Source organism: Punica granatum, chromosome 6, assembly GCF_007655135.1.
Source record: "Punica granatum isolate Tunisia-2019 chromosome 6, ASM765513v2, whole genome shotgun sequence".
NCBI lineage: Eukaryota > Viridiplantae > Streptophyta > Magnoliopsida > Myrtales > Lythraceae > Punica > Punica granatum.
In genome coordinates, this window is record NC_045132.1 from 4,221,136 (window position 1) to 4,242,189 (window position 21,054).

The 21,054-nt window shown below is 41.8% G+C and overlaps 4 protein-coding genes across 7 annotated transcripts; 1 reads left to right on the top strand and 3 right to left on the bottom strand.

Moving 5' to 3' along the window:
• The first annotated feature begins 241 nt into the window (after positions 1-241).
• On the top strand, positions 242-2,256 carry LOC116210597 (ammonium transporter 3 member 3-like). The gene is made up of 3 exons (XM_031544514.1): positions 242-1,051; positions 1,139-1,424; positions 1,523-2,256. Exons 1-3 carry the CDS (start codon positions 437-439, stop codon positions 2,041-2,043), a joined length of 1,422 nt encoding a protein of 473 aa, XP_031400374.1. The 5' UTR covers positions 242-436; the 3' UTR covers positions 2,044-2,256.
• Positions 2,257-2,323: 67 nt separating this feature from the next.
• On the bottom strand, positions 2,324-6,445 carry LOC116210599 (bifunctional nuclease 2). Of its 2 annotated transcripts, none has more exons than XM_031544518.1 (10): positions 6,009-6,445; positions 5,286-5,498; positions 5,129-5,181; positions 4,974-5,030; positions 4,107-4,172; positions 3,937-4,008; positions 3,355-3,464; positions 3,175-3,266; positions 2,926-2,991; positions 2,324-2,680 (listed from the first exon to the last, which is right to left on the bottom strand). In XM_031544518.1, exons 1-9 carry the CDS (start codon positions 6,400-6,402, stop codon positions 2,945-2,947), a joined length of 1,104 nt encoding a protein of 367 aa, XP_031400378.1. In that variant the 5' UTR covers positions 6,403-6,445; the 3' UTR covers positions 2,324-2,680; positions 2,926-2,944. The 2 variants fall into 2 exon arrangements, with proteins under 2 accessions (XP_031400378.1, XP_031400379.1); XM_031544519.1 differs by having other exon boundaries at positions 2,324-2,551; positions 6,009-6,444.
• Positions 6,446-7,118: 673 nt separating this feature from the next.
• LOC116210598 (ankyrin repeat domain-containing protein, chloroplastic) lies at positions 7,119-11,867 on the bottom strand. 2 transcript variants are annotated; one of them, XM_031544516.1, is made up of 8 exons: positions 11,714-11,867; positions 9,959-10,761; positions 9,529-9,605; positions 9,046-9,144; positions 8,854-8,952; positions 8,281-8,379; positions 8,085-8,183; positions 7,119-7,446 (listed from the first exon to the last, which is right to left on the bottom strand). In XM_031544516.1, the coding sequence occupies exons 2-8, from the start codon at positions 10,665-10,667 to the stop codon at positions 7,348-7,350; spliced, it is 1,281 nt and encodes a 426-aa protein (XP_031400376.1). In that variant the 5' UTR covers positions 10,668-10,761; positions 11,714-11,867; the 3' UTR covers positions 7,119-7,347. The 2 variants fall into 2 exon arrangements, with proteins under 2 accessions (XP_031400376.1, XP_031400377.1); XM_031544517.1 differs by having other exon boundaries at positions 9,959-10,756; positions 11,714-11,854.
• A 613-nt stretch (positions 11,868-12,480) lies between these two features.
• On the bottom strand, positions 12,481-20,344 carry LOC116210607 (phospholipase D delta). 2 transcript variants are annotated; one of them, XM_031544528.1, is made up of 10 exons: positions 18,800-20,294; positions 18,293-18,409; positions 17,668-17,862; positions 16,393-16,737; positions 16,065-16,136; positions 15,394-15,541; positions 15,084-15,232; positions 14,485-14,640; positions 13,469-13,669; positions 12,481-13,132 (listed from the first exon to the last, which is right to left on the bottom strand). In XM_031544528.1, the coding sequence occupies exons 1-10, from the start codon at positions 19,727-19,729 to the stop codon at positions 12,836-12,838; spliced, it is 2,610 nt and encodes an 869-aa protein (XP_031400388.1). In that variant the 5' UTR covers positions 19,730-20,294; the 3' UTR covers positions 12,481-12,835. The 2 variants fall into 2 exon arrangements, with proteins under 2 accessions (XP_031400388.1, XP_031400389.1); XM_031544529.1 differs by lacking the exon at positions 12,481-13,132 and having other exon boundaries at positions 13,633-13,759; positions 18,800-20,344.
• Positions 20,345-21,054: the final 710 nt, after the last annotated feature.

The following is a 21,054-nucleotide window of genomic DNA, read 5'->3' on the forward strand; positions in this document are numbered from 1 at the left end:
CACGGAATGGACTGACTTGTGGTCCCAATTCCGTCGTGTGCCAATCAAATTGAAATGGATGTATCATAGAATTTTAGGGAATTTATATGTAATGGACTGGACACGAGTGCTATATTGCCAAGACAGAGTGCTGACATGTATAATTTATATATATATATATATATATATATATATATGCATATGTCAAGATCACAAAGCGGTATGAGACAAAAGAGACGATGCATCTTGAGAGACCTTAGAATTGACGAATATTGATGAATCTTCTATTTCTTAAGCTGCCAGTAGCTATCGACAGCAAAGAATGTTAGAGCATCCAAAACCTCCTTTGATTATTCCAATGGCCAGAACATCCTCAGTTCAAGTCATGTCCCACAAAAGCAGCCCCGATCTATAGCATTCCACAATTTCCGAATCTTTCCCTTTCGGTCGATATTCCATGGCCGAGAACCAAACCGGCTTTGTCTTCCCGGCAGGCCTCGCTCTCGATAATTCGACTCCGCCGTGGCACAGCAAGGCAGACAGCGGATGGCAGCTGACCGCCGCCACCATGGTGGGCCTCCAGAGCGTCCCCGGGCTCGTGATCCTCTACGGCAGCATGGTGAAGAAGAAGTGGGCCATCAACTCCGCCTTCATGGCGCTCTACGCCTTCGCAGCCGTCCTCCTCTGCTGGGTCCTTTGGGCCCACCACATGTCCTTCGGGACTGATGAGCTCACCCACATCCTCGGCAAACCAGGGTTGGCCCTCTCCGAGAAGGCCTTGCTCGATCAGCAGGTCTCCTACAAGATACCTGTGGCAGACTTCGTCTACTTCCAGTTCGCCTTTGCCGCGATCACAGTGATACTACTGGCTGGGTCGCTCCTCGGGAGGATGAGCTTCTATGCGTGGATGTGGTTCGTGCCGCTCTGGGTGACGTTCTCCTATACTGTTGGGGCTTACACTGTCTGGAGCCAGAAAGGGTTCCAGAAATTTGGGATCAACATCATCGATTACGCCGGCGGTTTCGTGATCCATCTTTCCTCCGGTGTTGCCGGATTCACTGCTGCTTACTGGGTACGCACGTAACATATATATTTCAGTTTATGCAGCAAGATACACATTAGATGTTAGTATGTGTATGATCAGATTATATAATCATAGGTCGGCCCAAGGCACTCGCACGATAGGCAGAACTCCCCACCGAACAACATAATTCAAGTGCTGGGAGGAGCCGGGTTCCTGTGGATGGGTTGGACGGGTTTCAACGGCGGCGCACCATTCTCAGCTGGCCTCACAACTTCACTGGCCATCCTCAACACCCACCTCTGCACTGCCACTAGCCTCTTCGTGTGGCTCGCCATGGACATGATCTTCTACGAGAAGAGCTCTGTGATCGGAGCTGTCCAGGGGATGATCACCGGCCTCGTCTGCATCACTCCAGCCGCAGGTTTCACCAGCTTTTACGTCTTGTACATAGACTTCATTCTTTACGGGAGAAAACTGTTAATCCTCTATATATTTCAACTAGATTTCATGCGTAAACAGGAGTCGTTGAGTCGTGGGCAGCAATGTTGATGGGAACCATGTCCGGTTCGATCCCGTGGTACACTATGATGGTCCTGCACCGGAGATACGCCTTCTTCCAGAAGGTTGATGATACGCTGGCTGTCTTCCACACCCATGCCGTGGCTGGAACCCTAGGGGGACTAATGTCCGGCATCCTGGCCAAGCCTCACCTCCTAGACATTCTGTACGGCGAGGGCACCTACAACCCCGGTCTACTTTACAGCCTACTACAGGGAAGGCCCTCCGAGGGGTTTACCCAGCTGAGGAACCAGCTGATTGGGGTGGCCTTCATCACCGCGTGGAACGTCCTGTTCACGAGCCTCATCTGTATTCTGATAAGCCGTATTGTGAACCTGAGGATGGCTGAGGAGGAGCTTGAGATCGGGGACAATGCCGTCCATGGGGAGGAAGCCTACGCACTTTGGGGGGATGGAGAGAGGTTGCAAGTAAGACTCCAGATGCCTCCAAGGTTTCCTTCCATCTGCCGCTGTCTCGTCTAAATATCATCAATCAGGGCGCGGTCTCAAGAGGTCCGACACGAACGCCTACATTCGCTCCAATCTCTAGGGCAGGTTATGACTGGATCAGCACCGCCCTTTGCCATAACATTTCGTGTACTTATCCTCTTGGTTATGTGGCTTGGGAAATAACAAATATGAATCACAGTTGTAAAAGTTTCTCATTATATATTATATACAAAATATGTAACTCAATTTTATGTGTAAGTAGTATATATACAGCTCTGTACATTTAAGTAATTCTCAAGAGTCATGGAACGAGAGCAAAAAACGCAAGAAAAATATACATACTTCATTTACCACAGGTTTTAGGTTTGGCTGGATACATAGAAAAGTGTCCAAGTACAAACCGATGCTCTTGCATGAGGAACAGGCGATCGTGTCATTGGAGTTACGACTGTACAAACTGTTAACTATTACCTAAATCTGTACATTTCGTGAGTGGACATTCAACCGCTCACCAGGATATTGTAAGTAATCGCAAACCCCCCTGTATACATATAACAATGTCAGCATCCGGGCTAGGTACATCGAGAGAATTGGAACCAATAGAGCCAACTGTGCCAGGTGGGCCAATATAGAGATGCATGTCATCGTTCCTAATGTTCATGGGCGGAGCCTAAAAGCAAAACCAAGGGAAGATTGCTTTAGCACTTCTGCCAAATGAGATGCTAACTATTGTCATTGCACCAACAGGGAAGCATGAGGTAACATTACCGGTCTATCAACTATTTTTCATATTCGATGCTCATCAAAATCGATCCTCTAAATTTGTCTTTATTTTCAATTGGTTTAACCAAATTCTATAAGTCGTCTATTTTTCAAATGTTACAACTGATTAGGAACGGCAATGAATGAGTGTACCTTAACTTTGGGCAGATGATCACGTCTTTGATTTGCGAAGCTTCCTTAACTTATCCCTCCACATGGCTGCATGAATAATAATCAATTACATAAGAGTGTCAAAGCCTAAAAATTGTAACAAGGCACCATAGGGGATCATTCACTACGTGGACCTCGGAGGTGTAAGTAGGTTTGCAGCATGACACTAGACACTAGCAATATTTTATCGGGAAAAGGATGACGATGATTTCCTGGACTAGCTAAAAATACCTGCATCGATGTATCTTTCCTCTTTGATGGCTAAATTCATACTTTTCACGAGATCAAGTTCCTCAACAAGTATATCAGGTCCTTCTGCAGCACTGGTAAGGCACGAATCAAGTTTAGATAAGGCAGAGTATGACCAAAGCATAAGGAAGACAGTCCACTTATCGTGCCGATACAAAGTACCTGTCAAGTGAGACATCATAAACAGGTCTCGCATCACGTGATCTGTCTGCGCCATAGCCAATCCTAATAGCATCGGTTAGGACAATCTGCTTATTGACATATACCGGCACCTGTACGAGACAACCTCGAATTAATTATTGGAAAGAACACTATATTCGAGAAGAGAACAGCATTATCACAAAAGCCTGCCTCAAAGTTTCCAAAACTATGTATTGAATGACCTAGATGATGAACATGTAATAAAATAGCTGATGGATCCAGTGCTAAGCTAGATCATTTTTTATCGTTTTAAAGGTAAGTCCAACCACCAGTAATATGCCCAGAGCTCCACTTTAAAATTTAATAAGTAATCTGAAAATTTTTGCCAAGCGCATTTCTGCATTTCTCAACTCATATGGAGCAGACTTGTTCATTTACTTAGAAAAGAAGAAAATACTTAAGTCTGCACAGCAGCAGCAAGAGCTAATGCAATTCTGATAGAAACACTCCATTCATTGGCATTTATTATCAGATCCAAAGCTCTTCTTCACCAAGTAAATTAGCGAGGAAAAGCCACTGCCACCAGCTAAGAAAAAAAAATACCTGGCATCTGTATGCTACATTTATGGCATCTGACGGACGGGCATCTACACTAAATAACTCAGTTTCCCCAGGCTGCATAAAACAACCTTGTATGATCAAAAATACATCTTTTGAACTCTTATCACTCTGTCGAAAAAAGTACACAATAGGGTAAGCAAGCTCATGCCAACCTTGCTGAAATACAATCTGGCAAAGTAAGTATTGACCACCCTTTCTGTAATCCTGACCATCTCTATCTGGAAAAGGGAGAGACAGAAATGACAAAAGTGAGTTATTTAATCATCTAAATCAATCACCAAGAGCCAAACAAGTTAATGACCACAGAAACAAATGAAGGAAATCACCATAAAAGGCGATATGAAGGCTTGAGCACCACAAAGTTTCTCAAAGTCAAGGCACGAAATTAATATAAACTTCTGTTTAATCACTCTGGAATTCTCAACCATTAATCTTTTTTCTGCTTAAGATATTTGCAGTGTCATCTAGCTCAAGCATCATTGAATTCCGTAATCTTTGATACCCTTTTTATGCCACAACATGTTGAGTTGAAAAACTACTGTACATTTTAGCCAGAACACTAACTCATCTGTCTATAAAGGTACCTCTGAAAGGATCAGTGAAATCAATCTTATTTCATAGTATCTTAAGGCACTAAATTTCAAGCCAGGAACTTCATTTGTTTCACACATAAAAGGTGATAAAGCATCTTGCAGACAAATTTTGCATAAAGGTCTCACCTTTTCATGTAAATTAACTAACAAAATTAAGAATAGAAGAACCCGAGAAGATTGAATCAGAAAAAATAAACAAGGAAGCTCCTTATGCACTAACTAAGATTGGAAACAGCGCAACGAAAAAAATAATTCATCGTCTTCCACTCCCTCTCTCTTTCTATTATCTTAAAGGCTCTGCAAGCATTTGCTGATTACACGTACACATGCATGTAACTACAGAAGATATATGATCCGCAAAAAAAGGCCTAGCAGAAAATAGACCAGCATCAACATGAATAGCAATTAGGGAAATTATTTTCATACTTTGTAACCAAATTTTTCCGGAAGGCTCTTCACAAACTGAAACTGGTCCGGACAATTCTGCAAGAGAGTACATTTTTTGTCAGATATGGCATCCAAATTGAACATAAAGGAAGAAAAGCGAAACCGATTAGGCGTAGATGAAAACAATGAGTTACCCGATTATCATCTCCCCGATGGGCATCAATGAGCTTTTCAATGGAATATTCCCCTGGAGGATGAAGACATTTTAACTCGATCATGTATCTCTAGAAATTCCAGTGCAAAAAAAGACAGGCAACATTGATGCAATACATATAATCGTCATTTGTTTACCTACAATAATCGGCAGAACAAAGTCCCCATCACAAGTGATTTTAAGAAAAATTGTTGGATTAGGAAAACGACGAAGGAAATCCTGGCTAATTAAACCAGAATCTGCTCTCGGTCCCTTCACTTGCATAGAGAAAGGGTGAAATTGACGTGCGATCAGCCATTTTACTTCTTCTTCGTATCCTTGCTGCAGCATGCAGTAGTGAGACACAGTCTCTGCATTGGAAAAGCATCCAGCGTTGCACGAAAATCATAAGCTAAGATCAAAATCAGAGGAAAAGTGTGTCTTGGCAAAGGATCCTAAAAGTGACTGATAATTCAACGGAAAACCAGCATAATGCCATGGATATGGACTCAGAAAGAAACTGATACGAATCATCTGGAGCTACTGTGTTTGAAGCAAAGCAACTTCCCGTCACATGGAAATTACCCTTTTTTTCAATACAAGATCCAACGTCAAATTCCTATAACATAGTGAGACGCATTTTGAGCTTAATCGGCTCGAAGAAGATGAAGTAGAATCAATCAAAGAAGCTTCCTTTCCAACTCTTCGGACCAAACTGCCGGCCTAATCCGCTCAGCCTCAGTGGCTAACCTCCAGTTCCTACTCCATCAGTTAGTTCAACGATGATCCTGAAATTCTCCTCCAAAAAAATAGACACAACAATGCAAGCAAAACTCCCATCACTCGCATCCACATATAGCAAAGAGGCACAATTGACAGACCTGCAAGCAGCAGAGACGCCGGGAGGTAGTCCCCATCGCTGCCGTCATCAGAGCCGACCGATCTGCCGCCGGAGCTCCCCCGGGACGACGACTTGCACGAAATGAGGATCGAACGGAACCCACACCGCAGCTTCTTCCGCTGGCACAGTCGAGCCGAAGGCGGGAAGCCAGAGAAGCAGGCCGGACTGCAGGCGACCGACCGGCTCCCGCTCGGCTGGTCAGCGGCGGCTGGGAAGCGTAGGGCTGTGCGCCCGGAGAATGGAGCACCGACGCCGATCATCCTACAGCTTCCGGCGGGGATTCCGATGAGAGAGTGACTCTCCGTCAAGGAAATGGAGGAGGGAGGAGGGAGGAGGGAGGAGGTGGTGGTTGAGTACGTAAAGGGAACAGGCATGAATTGAATGCGCAGACAAGAAATGTCGTTTCGAATATTTTTCTTTGTAAATTCTTTTTTTATCATTCCGAAAGATTTTTTAGGGAGTGTTCGATGATCGATAGGAAGAGAATAGGATTTCTTTTTTTTATTTTTTATTTTTTATTTTTTTACGCCTTTTGGCTTCTGTGTGATAACGAAATAAATAAATGAATGAATAAATATATTTTGATCCCAAATTATTTAAAAAAATCATTTCCATAATTGGCGAATTATCAATTTCTTCTTTTAGGGAAAGCTAGCCAAACAGCATTCGCAGATACTAGAATTTCTAATTCAAAATTCGTTATAAAACTACATTCTCTTTTATTAATTATTAGAATTTTTAAATGAAATTATGAGAACCGTCGAAGAGTGGATTTCCGATGAATCTCAAAATTAGCATATTTGTAAGCAAAGAATTGAGTGCGAAAACTAAGTTCTTTAGAGAACCATGGCCACCGCTTATATGCACGCCCCCGAGTGGTCTTCCAGCACGATATGCTAATGTAAGACGGAAAAGTTGAAAATATTATTTTGTGTACATGGAGTTATCGAGAAAATTCGAAACATATTCCTAATACGATGCCATGAAAAAAAAAAAAGTAATTTCATGTGATTAAACCTTCCATTTTTCGAAAAATAATTCTTTCATTGTTTTTAATTTTCCACCTATATATGTCCATTGCCTCCTCCAATCCCAAAATATGATGCCAACCATTATTTCTTTGTAATTAATTAATACATTTGTAGTAATTAGTAACCATTACATGAATTATGTAGAGATTATAAATAAACCATCAAAAAAGTGTAAATACACTGACCATGGCAGGTTTTGGATCTTAAGGAGCAAACCCAAATTAGTTTCAATACCACAGAGTAGTCTAGCTTCTATCTGCTTCTCTTTCCCGAATGTAGATCAAACCTTTATCGTGACCCTGGAAGCTGCTTCAGAAGTTTGATGAGCTCGTAAGTCCTTGAATCCCGACCCGAGTACAGGCATAGCTCCAGTGGAGTCAAACCATCCTGCGAAGCAACGGAAATGTAATCCCCACTAGATCATAAGATTTAGCAATTAAGTGTGCTTTGAAAAGCGGAATGTTTCTCGAACCACCACGGTCAGGGATTGAAATTCTTGGCAAACATGTCCTCCAGGCTAGGTTTGTTAGAGTGGCTGAGCCACTTATATATTCTATCATTACGGCTGATCAATCTTCTCACATTAAACACAAATTTTGGCCAGCTTCCTTGCAAAAGGAACCGATGTTTGGGCTCATACTAGTTCAGAGTAGTACTTTTAGATGTCGGATTGGACAAGCAGGTTCAACCAATTGAATTACGAACCAGAAGCCTATCAATTCTAAAGATACTTCAAAACCAGAGTAGCCCAATAACAAGCGGGAATCGGCAGGACTGCTAGAACTAGCTGTTCTTACTATCGTAATTTCACAGAGTTCATACCACCCTCCACCGGTTCACAGCTCAAATTGGTTCAGACCACTAGTGGACTGGGAATGGTACAGCTCACAACTATTCCAGCTGAGTCCATCCCATTCAGTCTGACGGTTTACACTCTATAAGACCAGCGGACAGAATTCCAAGAAAATTTATCTCCATTCATGTACATGTACGGGTGGAATCAGAACTTGTGGAGAGTTCTTTACCTGGTTCCTTATCGTCCTATCAGCTCCTTTGATTAACAAGAGCCTCACAATATCAGTTCTTCTTGTCTGAACAGCCAGATGCAGCGGAGTCCATCCATCCTAAAGAAATGAAATCAAATGGGAATATGTCTAACATTCATATGGCATGCAGCGAATTAGGAAATTCATAGCACCAAATTTAAGTATGGAACCTTACATTGTCCTGGAGGTTTATGTCTACATTGTACAAAAGAAGAATCTTAATCGCCTGACTTGAAGCTGTTTGCACTGCATAGTGTAGCAAGGTCGCACCATCCTGCATTTGTGGATAAAATTATCTATAAAACTTCCAAAGACTGTGCCTGAGACTCCGAGTATCAAAATTTAGCAACAATCTGATCTTGGTGGTTATGATCAGACTTTGTATAGATTAGGATAGTGACGTCTAACATAGTGAACAAAGGTCACGATTTAATGGAGACGCATGGAAATCCTTCAATCACCAACCACCGCCTATTCTCTTTTCCATTTATTTTTCTTTTCTTGTCTTTAAATGACAAAGGACTGAATATGATACTAACTTTGGGTCCGTGGACACTACGAATGTATAGATACAGTTAAGCGGGCCCCTCAAAGGCCCATTTGCATGGTCAAACTGAGAATTAAAGGGAAGACGAGAGAGTCGAACCTCTAAAGAGTGTCCTGTAACCCCTATACTGATGGGATTGTCTCATTTATATGACTATATATTGACTAAAAGCCATGAACTAGTAGGCTAGCTTCTACTCACCTTATCCCGAACAAGTGGGTCAGCAGATTCTCTTAATAAATAGTTGGTAATTGCCTGCTTTTTACCAATGATTGCTTTGTGAAGTGCAGTCGAGCAATCCTGCAGGAAGAAGAAAAACATGTGTGAACGAATGGCTTCAAATGAATGAAAAACCAGAACTTGAGAACTGAGAATGATAACTGCATTAACTACCTTATCTACTGAATTGATGTCTACATCATGCTTTAGCAAAGCATCTACAAGATAAAATTCTCCTGATGCAGCAAGAGTGTGTAGAGGTAGCCATTTGTCCTGCAAAAAATTCACCAGAATATCATCTCCAAGTTCCAAGTATGTTGTCAGCCAGACCAGACCGGACAGTTCAGAAACCAGCTTTGTTTTCTGTCTGAGACCAATATATGCAAAAGCAGGTAGGAACTGCAACCCAAAAGCTCATCCACGATCCAGCATGAACCAGCCAGAATTTTCATAATATGTTTCTTCATATATAATTTTATGTGACACCTGGATAAGCAGGAGGACCCACTTAACCCCAATAGACCCATGCACCCACCAGTCCGATATTGGGTAATGTTCCAAGAAGGCATCAGCAAGCAAGCAGATCAATCAAATATAGATCGATACTAGAATAAATCATTCTAAACAAAAGGTAACATGGCCTCATGATGGACTTACAGAAGAGGCAGCGGCTAGGTCTGGAACCCGCTTATTTAGCAACATCTTTTCCTCTTTTGTGAATAGTTTCCCCGGACCTATTAGTTCACTCATTTATGCATCAACCATTAAGAAGTCAAAACCTGACTTTCAGTATCCTATTCACAATAAAAATCAAGAAATTTCGAATTTATTTCTTTGTAAGTTTATACCACAAATTGAACAAAAAACTTCATCAGGAAAATATATTGATATAGAAAATAATTTAACTGAATGATAACATTGAGACAAAGCTGAGACATGCTAGGAATGTCTTGGCTGAATTCATATGTAACTGAAAAGATACGAGGATGCATACTGATACTCTACAAGTTTGACCTGAACCTAAAGATTAATCAATTGAGTTATAAAAAATGAACATGGTTGACACTTCCTATTGACAGGGAATTACCTTCAACACTTCTACCGCCAGGCTCATAGTTCCCACTATTGAAGAACTCAGTTACATCCTCCAACCCCCTTCCATAAACTGCCCTTCTGGGATTCTTTGGCACCACCCTTTCAGACTCTCTTTTTTCTCCTTCAGAATCTTCCTTATCATCCTCTTTCCCAGTGAAACTAGTGGGATTATCAAGCACAACCGGTTTCAACTGTGCCAACTTAGCCTCTCTGTACGCCTTGTATTCTTCCAAGCTGACACTCCTTAAAGGCGCATATCCCTGTTTTCTCTTCTCCACTCTGCGACCAAATTCCAACTCCTGGGCAATCTTTCGTTTGTCTTTCTTGCTGATATTTAGCTCTGCTTGCACCTCTCTCCAGTCGTCTGGCACCAAATTCTGAGGTTCAACTTCATTCAACTTCTTTTTATTGGGTTTATCTGACACGTGACTTTCATAGTTTGTTTGCCTATGGAGATACGGATCTTCAAAGATCCCATCTTCAAACACAAGACAGTCCCCGATTACATGCTCTTCCTCGAGAAAATAATTTTGCTGGGAAACTGAGGTTTGGGAAGAATTTGATAGGCAACAAACTTTTCCGCGGAATTTGGGTGTTTTAAGAAGTGGAAGCTTGTAAGAGGTGGTGGAAGAAAGAATCGAAGATGGAGGGAAAGAGAATGGTCTTCGGATCTGGGGATTCAGCAAGTTTGGTACTGACATGATGTTTCACTTTGTTTCTGAAACTGAATGATTCACAAAGAAGAAACGCAATGCATTGAACTATTTTATTCCTAACGGGGCTGTCACGCCTGACCTGCACAATGACGATAGCATCATAAGAAAAACCAACCAAAGACAAGTCGCTTTATTAATGTGCCAAGTTACGAAAATAATGGGAGACAACCATAGTACAGCTAAAAATAACAAACATGACAGATCTTTGTTCTGGCAGTACTAATAAGCAGACTATGGACTTGACAAAAAATACAGGACCAATCCACAGTTTGCACAAGGTAAAGCAAAAACTGATCAGTGATAAGAAAAGCTCGTTTTCTCGGTAAAATTGGAAAAATTAAAGGGGTCCCTGGGTAGAGGTTTCTGACTTTGGTAAAAAAGGACAAACTTGTTAGGTAGTTCAGACGCTTTGCTGAAATTTCCTCAAAAAGATGTCTGTAGAAACTAGTTTTTGGAAACCGATTTCCGATACTTTTGAAAAACACTTCCACCATACCACTACTTCATCAACCATTTCCATAAGTGGAAGACCCCTCCTTGAAAACACGATATGGATTAAAAATGTAAAAGAAGATAATAAGCTGGAAACCATTTTACAAAAATACTTCAGAAACGGGTTCTAAAAGCAATATCTTTTGTTGGTTCGGCCAAAAGGACCTCGGCAATGCCCAACACATCGTCCCTAATAGAAAACAAATAAGTTTACCAAGAAAAGAGGAGCTCCAGAGGGCTCTTCCGCTTAGCAGACTCAAGTGCGCAACCAACTAATCAAAGCACCTATCAAAACTTTGCCACCCATTTATCCCATACATAAAGATACTACGTGCTTATGAGTACCCAACAACATTCGGAAGACAAACTCGAATCTTGGAATGGTCAGAATGGTTCGCGCATTTCATCGAACGGGCCAAGTGCAACACCAACTGCGACCCAAGAAAAACATACGCGAGCATCCAAAACTAAGGGCTCAATGATAACTAACAATTCCAAAAATGGAGAATTTAGGAGCCCTAAGAAGGTGAGAAGAGTACCACTGATATTCATGATCAAAGGTTCGAGCGAAGAACAGCTCCTGTAAATTTTCGACGGAGGAATCGTTGGCGTTCTTCTTATTAAAGACCGGCTGCTCTGCTCTGCGGCGAGTCGGCAGTCTTTTATGGTTTTATCCGTTTACGCAGCAAAAACTGCCCCCGTAATTTGAAATCGCGTCCTTGCACTTCACTTTAATTTAAATCATGCCCCTGAACTTTGTCGCAGCTCATAATGATCAAAATCGAATAACGAGACAGTTCATGAATGATGAAGCATAGATCAATGAAACAAAAATTTCTCATAAAGATCATTTTATGTAGCTGACATGACATAAGAACAGACATCATTTAAGCTTAAACTTGTCCGAGAGTTGTTTACACTGCAATTGTGGAGGAAAAATACATTTATAAATTCGATCCATTTTATCTGTATAATTAATCATAAACTGAGGGCACGGATCGATGATCATAAAATGATAACAACGTAAGTGCAGGGATTGCTTAGTCGTCACGGGACTCGTATTTTCAATGATTCGTACGAGTTTATTAACCTAGAATATTTAGCTAAATGATAAAAGCAAAGACAATATAAGAAAAATTGAGGACAAAAGGTACCATGGCATGATCGAGGTTGCGGTTCGTTGCCACACTATAGGCTAAGACAATGGTTCGAGGCAGACTACTAGCACCAGTTATACTGAGAAAGACAATACAACCCACTAAAAAAAAAAAAAAACAGAGAGGCAATACGAATTGCTAAACACTCGTTCATCAAATTCACGGCTTTCTTGCCCCATACTTAGTAAACTCGTATATGATTTGCAGATACAAAACAGCTATGTTCGGCGACATTCAATAAAATCACAATGGACAGCTTAACAAGCTACGATGGAGTTAAATAACTACACACACGAGCCAAAAGGTCGAAACCTATTTTCAATCACTGTACAACATTTTTTATGCACAAACCCTCACCCCAGATCGGAGTCTACTCTCATGGCACGAGGATGGGATGATATCACTGTTACAACAAAACGGAACAAATACAAATCCTAAAAAGTGGAAACACGTCTCCTGAGTACGCTGTGAAGAAGTATTTTGGTGAAATCCTGCTATATCCTCCTACGTGGTGAGGACATCGGGAAGTGCAGTGGAATGGGTACCTAGAACTTTACCGCCGGTATCGGGGAAGCACTCATTTTCACGTAAAGGTCCGACCGTACCATCCTGTTCAACCTTCATGGGATACTTGAGAAGGTGGCCCTGGAGCGGGGTGAAATTCTCAGCTGCAAAGTCCCTCCAGTTGCTGTCTGCCATCTCATTCACCTTCCTCACACACTCGAGGCTCTTGGGCTCCTCAAAGCAGTCCTCAATGTGCCCGAGATGCTCGGCCCACAATGACATTCTGTACCCATATACCTGGCGCCACGCAGGAAAAAGAAATGGAGAAGGCTGAGTTAGGCCACCCACGAAACTGGTGTGGAAAAACTTACAGATTATGAATTGGAAAATGCAACAAACTCAAGATGGTACACTGGTTGCTGCTAAAAATTTTTAACGGACCCAAGTCCTCGTTTGTTGTGGTGAGACTGCCTACATTGTCTTAAAGGAGACAGCTAGACTTACCATGACCCATTCATTAATCGGCCGCTCATTAGCCTACAGTGAGCTCTAAAAGGAATCGCCCAGATAGAAAAACAACAAAAAGACCCAAACTGTCGAGTTCTACAAAAGAAAAGTCAGAAAGTGAACAACCTGACCACGGGGATGCCTCCTCTTCTTGGCCCAAGAATGGTGCGGCTGATATGCTCCCATTGCGATCTCTGTATCTTTAGTACCCGCCAAGGACCTCTGGTTAATGTTTGCTGATCCCAATATAACATACTCGTCATCGACTATCATTCCCTTGGCATGTACGTAAATCATGAACCGCCGAGATTTATATGCTTCTGTCACCTGATAATATATGCCATATAAATCCTTGGAATGTAAAATCAGCAGTGTGCCACTAATTGGTTTGACATCTAATTAGACTTAGTGGGATTGCTGCATCAATAGGGAATTTATTAGACAAATAGCAGCTGTGAGGGCTGAGGAATAGGCCAATCCACAAATCACTATGATGCTGTAAGAAACATAATTATCAGAAGCAGAACGCAATTGCGATGAAGTTTAACCTAAAATGAGCCATCAATCCACTTCGGTTCTTGGGCGACAGACAACAATGCACATTGCAAATAGAAACCAAACGACCAGTCCATCTCACACAAGAAAAGGCCTGAACAAATCAGTTCATTATTTTTTATATAGGTCTCTTTCTAATTTTTCTTATATAATTTAAACAAGGAATTAGACCCCTAGAGCCCTTAGCTGAAAACATGAACCCTGATGCAACAACGGCCAACCCGATTCAACTGGACCCACGAACCCATAATTAGACCATCCTGTCTAATACTGATAAAAAAGATAATGAAATTCAGAATATCATCGCACTCTTTTGTTACGCTCTCCAATCTCCATGCATTTTCTTTCTCCTCTCCTCTCTTCTATTCTTTCTGTTCTGTAATCCCACTCTCCACTCTCCTTCTACTTGTTTAGTTTGTTACTTATACTTCTTATATGAATCTTTTGGGTTATAACACTATATTATTCGTCCCAAACAACAACTGGCCGTCTAAATTCTGTGCTAGTATAACAAACGAGCCCCTGGAGCTACTTCACCAACACTTTAAAGAGAGGCTTAAAAGAAAAAAAATCAATAGAATGGTTACCGCAGCGCCATTGGCATCGTTTGACGAGTCATTGGGAATTTCCTCCCTTTTACCAAGGCAATAGAAGTTCAAGAAATCTTGAGGATGAAGATCCTGATGTTCCGACCTCTTAAGTTCCTCTGCAACCACTCCATACATCATTTGCATGGTCTGACTCTGAAAGATCGAATAACAAATCAAGGAATAGTTAGAAGAAAAAAAGTACCAGAAAATATATACGTAACCAAACTCAGCTTATTGAAGATGTCTTTTGCATAGTCAACTTTGTAAAGGACTCTCCTGGACAATGCAGGTGCAAGTCCTCTCTTTGAATTTCAAACTGTGCCCATATCAAGTTTAAAAATGATGCCTTAAGATCAAATCAGTTGCATCGTTGGCCGATTGCACGGAATGCATTAAAATCAACTGCTGTGATTGATCTATCCTGGAGAATTTTTTTAAGACACAGTTCCAGCATGAATCTCCTGCTTGTTACAATAGACCAATACAACAGTGTTGATCATACACAAGCAATGTTTCTATGTTGGGAATCACTTTGCTCAAAAATGGTAAGGGCGCACCGCGCATATAATATGAGTGATTATTATCTTCTAACAGACCTGCCAATAAAGAATTTCTTGGACAGTAGCAGTTTTCGGATCACCCTCAGGCCACATCGGAATAATGATATATGCTGCGAATCTCTCATTCGCCCTAATTTTGCTAGCTATTTTCAGAGCTATTTCCATTGGAATAAGATTATCAGCACCTGCTTGGACCATATAATTCACCCATATCAGAATCATCCAATGACAGGCAAAATATAAGTCTGAAAAATTCAAATTTAATAACGGAAGTAGAAACAGAGGACAAAGAAGAGGGGGAGGGGGGGAGGAAAACGTGGCATCAGCATAAAATCAAGAAATTCACCTGCATTTTTGTATGAAGGCCACCCATATGATGATCCGAGAAAATATTGATTTTCAATATATATAAAATGCTGGGCAGATCTGATTGCCTGAATATACGCAGTTTGGATGCTTCCATCTATTAGGATATTCTTCGCAACTATAAGATGCTGCAACAAAACATACAAAGCAAATCAATGACATCTGGTTGTCATTTGTAACACTGACCAGCCTCTCAAAAAATGATAATCATCAAACCGTACATGAAAGTGTTTAATAATTCACTGGTTCCACAATGGTTGAACTGCTAATGAAGCATCATGTCATCGCGAAGCTAATATCCTTCACAAATACGTCCAACAGCCTATGTTCAATTTTGCCAAGGAACTCATATTCCATCTTTAAGACCTGAGTCCAATCTTGTCCATGCCCAATTACGTTATCATACTACTGCAGATTGGACTTTCTAACATAATAGCCAAGTTTAGCAAGGTTCAAATTGGTCTATAGCATTTCCAAGCTCTTAACAACTCTGAGCATCATACCAGACTGAAAAGGCTTATCTGTGGTTTTACTAGTGAGAGTGCGCAGTCCTGTCTGGATTCTAATCTCTGAAATTTTACCTTTGCACTAACGGCAAGAACGAAAAAAAAATGTAGAGGGAAAAAAAATGAACATATATTTCCTACAAACCTGTGATTCAGCCAAAGATTTATTTTTTGTTGGAAAACCCTTCACTGATCCCGAGTCAATAGACCGAAAAACCTACAGAAGTAGAATTTGGCAAGGAAAAAAATGTTAGCAAATAGGTAAAAAAATCCTTAATACAGGTTTTCTCCATTCACTACCCTTCATTTGCCATGATGCAGTTGCCCATAAGAGTGTTTTTGAGCTGTGAAGACACTCACTATTCACTCGGTTCCATAAGCTCGTCGAACATTAATTAGCCGAGGGTAGCTATTTATGAGGTCCTCTCCAAATTAATAATAACAAAAGGAAAGACAGCAATCTATCCTCCAACCTGAACATGCCAGTTCTCTGGATCTTCTTCCCTTGACACATAGAGCAGGGGATTATCCTTGGGGACTTTTGTAATACGTTCTTCCTTTTCCTTCGAGAAGGAAGACACCGTTCCACGACCAGGTGACTCGGGGGGGAAAGGGCTTAAAAACCAAGAAATTCGCTCTATCTTGATCAAGGAATCATCATGCCATTGAGTTTTTCCTTTGAAGAAAAGGCTGAATTCCTTCCATCGAGTAGCTTTACGCCAGCGCTGCTCAAAGTTTATGAGGACATCATAGGCAGCGTTTCCATCAATCCTGCAGTGGAGGTCATGCCAAGGTTGTCTGGGAGCCTTTGATCCAGGCTGAATCATGAAACAGAGAGTGCTTAAAGTTGCTAAGACCCATAACAAAAAAGTGCAAAAGAAGACTAACTTCAAGATTAGCCTGAAAGTAATTGTTCCACTGACAACAACAATGCAAACTGTTGATACAATGCAGTAACACAACTCCGACCCAAGAGAAAGTAACTAAATCCAAATATAACATGAGGCAACCCAAAAACATGATTGGCACGGTACAGTAAAAATTAGCTACTCTGCATGTCATCAAACAGGAGACTAAAATGAGTCTAAAAGGCGTTCCTGCAAAGCCATCCTCTTAGAAAAAATATGTTTCAGTTCACCGAAGCAGATGAAAACAAAGCCTGACATTATCTTACAAAACACAACTGACTAATTATCACAATTTTTCCAGAGAAGACATTCCAGCCAGTAAACTCAATACCACCCTTCAAAACTATTGAAAAATGGCAGCCCTGATAGAATTTCTTCTATTGAATGCTCAATATTTGCAATCTATTAGCTCAGCACAGAATGGCAACATGTCACGGATTAGAAACAAAATCAGTACTAAAGCTCATCAAGAATCCTTAGAGGCAAACACCTTCTTTTCACTTAAAACAGATGAAGAGCTGAAGTTGGAACAATTTCAAAGCACATGCAACTTTTAAAAGTTGCTGTTACAACTCCATTGCAAGAAAAGATTACAACTCCATTGCAAGAAAAGATTACAACTCCATTGCAAGAAAAGACTCCTTTAATCAGACAAGTTTGTCTCCCAGCAAAACTGACAACTCACAGTGTAAGCGTAAACGAAAATAAAACAATCAATCAAATTGTGCGTATACATACATATATATGTGTGTACATGCGTATGTGTTTTTGTGTGCGCTTATGTCTCTCTGTGTAGATGGAAATATAATATAATATAGTTGGTGAGCATTGTTTACTCACAGGAAATGTAGGATTATGAAAATCGTCCTTAAATATTGTGTCCAAGTCTCGGAACAGCCTGTGCTCGGGCGTGTCGTATCGACCGTCACAGAGATCGATGCCTCCAATAAATGCTGTAATCTTCCTATTATTACCTGTTGCTTGCGTGTCAACAAGGACACATTTTTGGTGGTGGGTAAACATTGTCCCAACAACCTGAACAAAACACAAAACTCTCTTAGGTTTATGAAATCACTCCGAATCAAAACACAGCACCGGGAGCAAGAATTTCCAAGAAGCCAAGAACAGGATCTGTTTTAGCAAAACCATCAGATAACACCAACAAACAAAATCAACTTTAAAAAGAAGTTAAGGAAACCCTTCCAATAGATTATTTACAAACAAAAATGCTGGGGAAGCATTTTCTCACAGATGTCAAAGATCCATCATGCAATGCAAGCTAGCTATTCTCATGAATCAGAGAAATGCAAATCATCCATCACAAAATGTATTCCAAGAGAGAGTCATTGCTAGGCCACTTGCAGCACAAGCATTTGAAAATATCAATCCAAGGGGAATTTGAATAACTACAAAAATACAAAGCATCAAAAAAGGAAAATGCTGGATAACAAAGAAAATATCCTGCCTGTTGTTTCAGAATGCCAATCTTACTGCTAGCGTAACGTGGGGCCAGCACACAGTTTACAGACGAATGCTTGAAGAACTTCCGGGTCTCTTCATCATGGGTCTGCATCACCCCTTCCTGCATCGACATCCAACTTTGAGTTCAGCCTCTAAACAGTAGGATAACAAGCAGACCCCTTTAAACAAATAAAAAAAATAGAAGTTGCACAACTTATTAAACAAAGGCAAGTAGGCAACACATAGACTAATAATTGGCCATTTACGTTGTGCATTATCCTAAGCAAATTAAAGTAACTATTAAGTATTGCTCTTGGATCAGGTCCTGCACTTATTCGTCCTGCTTGAATAATGGATTACAGACGCATAGATAAATACTTCAAAAGTAAGATAAAGAACAATTGACTTCCACTTCATTTTGTCCACCGAATTAGACTATTCACAAGATCAGAGAAAACTGCATAAATATATAAACTCACTCATATCACACATCACCTAAAGGAGCACTCACCGTGTTGATAAAATACTTGTTATGCGATGTCTTGTCGTCCCAGACGAGCAGCAAGACCCGAACCCCTTCCTCAGATTTATACTTGAGGAGCTCCCCGAGGTTCAAGTTCCCGCCTCGAGGGAGAGGGCGGGTGGGCTCTCTGACGAGCCGAATCTTATGGAACACAGACCAGCCAACAATGTATATCAAATGATGAGCCTCGGAGATTGCATAGCAGATGTCTTCCCAGCACTTCTCGTGCCTGAATACCTTCCCGCCGTCCAATTCGATTTCGGGCAACAGCCCGTCAGGGACGTGGGCGTCCTGGTACAGGGTCACATGGCCGCCCTTCCGAAGAGGGAAGTAGGTGTCGGTAACGCCTCGTTTCTCGGGCTGCCCTGCGATCCCGCGTTGGTAAATCGGGTTTTTGTCCACTGAAGTGAAGGTCATCTTGAGACTAATTTTAGTGTTGGGCTTGCAGTAGGAGCCGGTGAGGCGGTACCAGCCCTCGATGGTCTGGTCCTTTGCAATTTCGGCTGCCGATATTTTCGCCGTCCCAATGACCTCCGAACCGAAGACGTCATCGTCCTTCACCTGGAACTCAAGGTCGACAACGGGGTGGGCTAAGGGGATATGGAACCGCTGGTTCCACTTGGGGTTCCTCGAGTTCTTGAGGACGCGGGTCCGGGCCACGGTGGCCTGCGGGACCACGACGGTGACATAGGGGTCGCTGGTGATGATCTTCGGGCGGTGCCCGGAGTCCAGCTCCCCGGCATCCCCTGCGGCGGCACTCGGCTGGGCGGCGGTCGGGGCGCAAGCGCCGCAAGCCGTGACACAGCTGCGGAGGCGGCTGGAGAAGACGTCCATGTTAGGGAGGTTGCAGGCTTCTATGATAAGAAGGTCGAGGTCGCCGTGGAGGTAGACGGTCTGATCCGGCTGCAGATCCGCCATTGGAAAAGGCTTCAGAGGAGAAGGAACGGAAACAGAGGAAGAAGGGGATCTAAGAGGGTGGTGGAGGAATGGACTGTGTCAATGGCTTACTACTGTGGAAGGGGATTTATGGAACAGAGGAGGGGAGAAGAAGCTTCGTTTCTTGGCAGAGAGCAGAGGGAAAGGGACCTTCTCCGGGGGTGGCAGCAATGAAGCCAAAGGTGGCAGATTTCTGCAACAGCTAGAATTGAAAAAGCTTCCCTGCGGGTTGCCTATGGAAGAAGAAAGAAGAAGAAGGATTTATGAAACAGGGAAAAGCAATTCTCTGGAGATTGAGAGAGTGAGGCTAGAGAGAGAGAGAGAGAGAGGGGGGGGGGGGGGGGGGAGACAGGTGGGGGGCAATGGTGGGTTGAACTGGGGGGAGAGTCGGATGAGGGCAGTTGAGGTTGGGTTGAGGGTGGGGGATTGGTATCTACGGAAAGAGGAAGGTAATGGTCACGAGGACGAAACGCCATTAATGGAGATTAAACTGAGCTCCACGTTCGTTCCCGTCGAATCAGCGAAAGAAAGATTGAAACTTGAAGGTGACATGACGACGATGAAGGAATGAAAAAATAATACTAATCTTTGTAAAAAAAAAAGTAAAAAAAATTCCCGACCAATTCAGTTTGACGCACCTCTAAGCTGCAAACCGGACGGACAGAGGGGCGCATCGGAATCTAAGCCCATGATCAGAGCATTTGTAATCTTATGATTATATTTTAATTAAAAATTATGTTTACTGTTTGTCGTTAGGGACAATCATGACCGTACTTACCATTTTGGAAAAAAAAAATATTTACTTAAAATGACTTATGGTTTGTCCGTTTTGTCAAATTTATTCTATACTTTTTTTTATCAAATCTATCCTATGGTTTACTTTTTGCATCAAATTTATCCCGGCGTTATTTTTTCCGTCGACATCTAACGGCCGTGTTGACGTGGCGCCTACGTGGCAAGTGTGGCCCACTATCTCTCCACGTGCCACGTCAGCACAGCCGTTAGATGTTAACGGAAAAGATAACGCCGGGATAGATTTGATGCAAAAAGTAAATCATGGGATAGATTTGATAAAAAAAACATAGGATAAATTTAACAAAACGGACAAACCATGAGCCATTTTAAGTAAAAATTCAAAAAAAAAAGATAGTTACAAGGACAGGACCGAACCAAGGAGAAATAAATGATACGAGAAGTTCGTACGAGAAGATGAATCGAGGGGATCTTGATTTTAGACGTGTTTGTATATACGACATGCTAACTCCATTTCTCAAATTCTTCTTTCGAATGGGCCAAAAAGACGAATA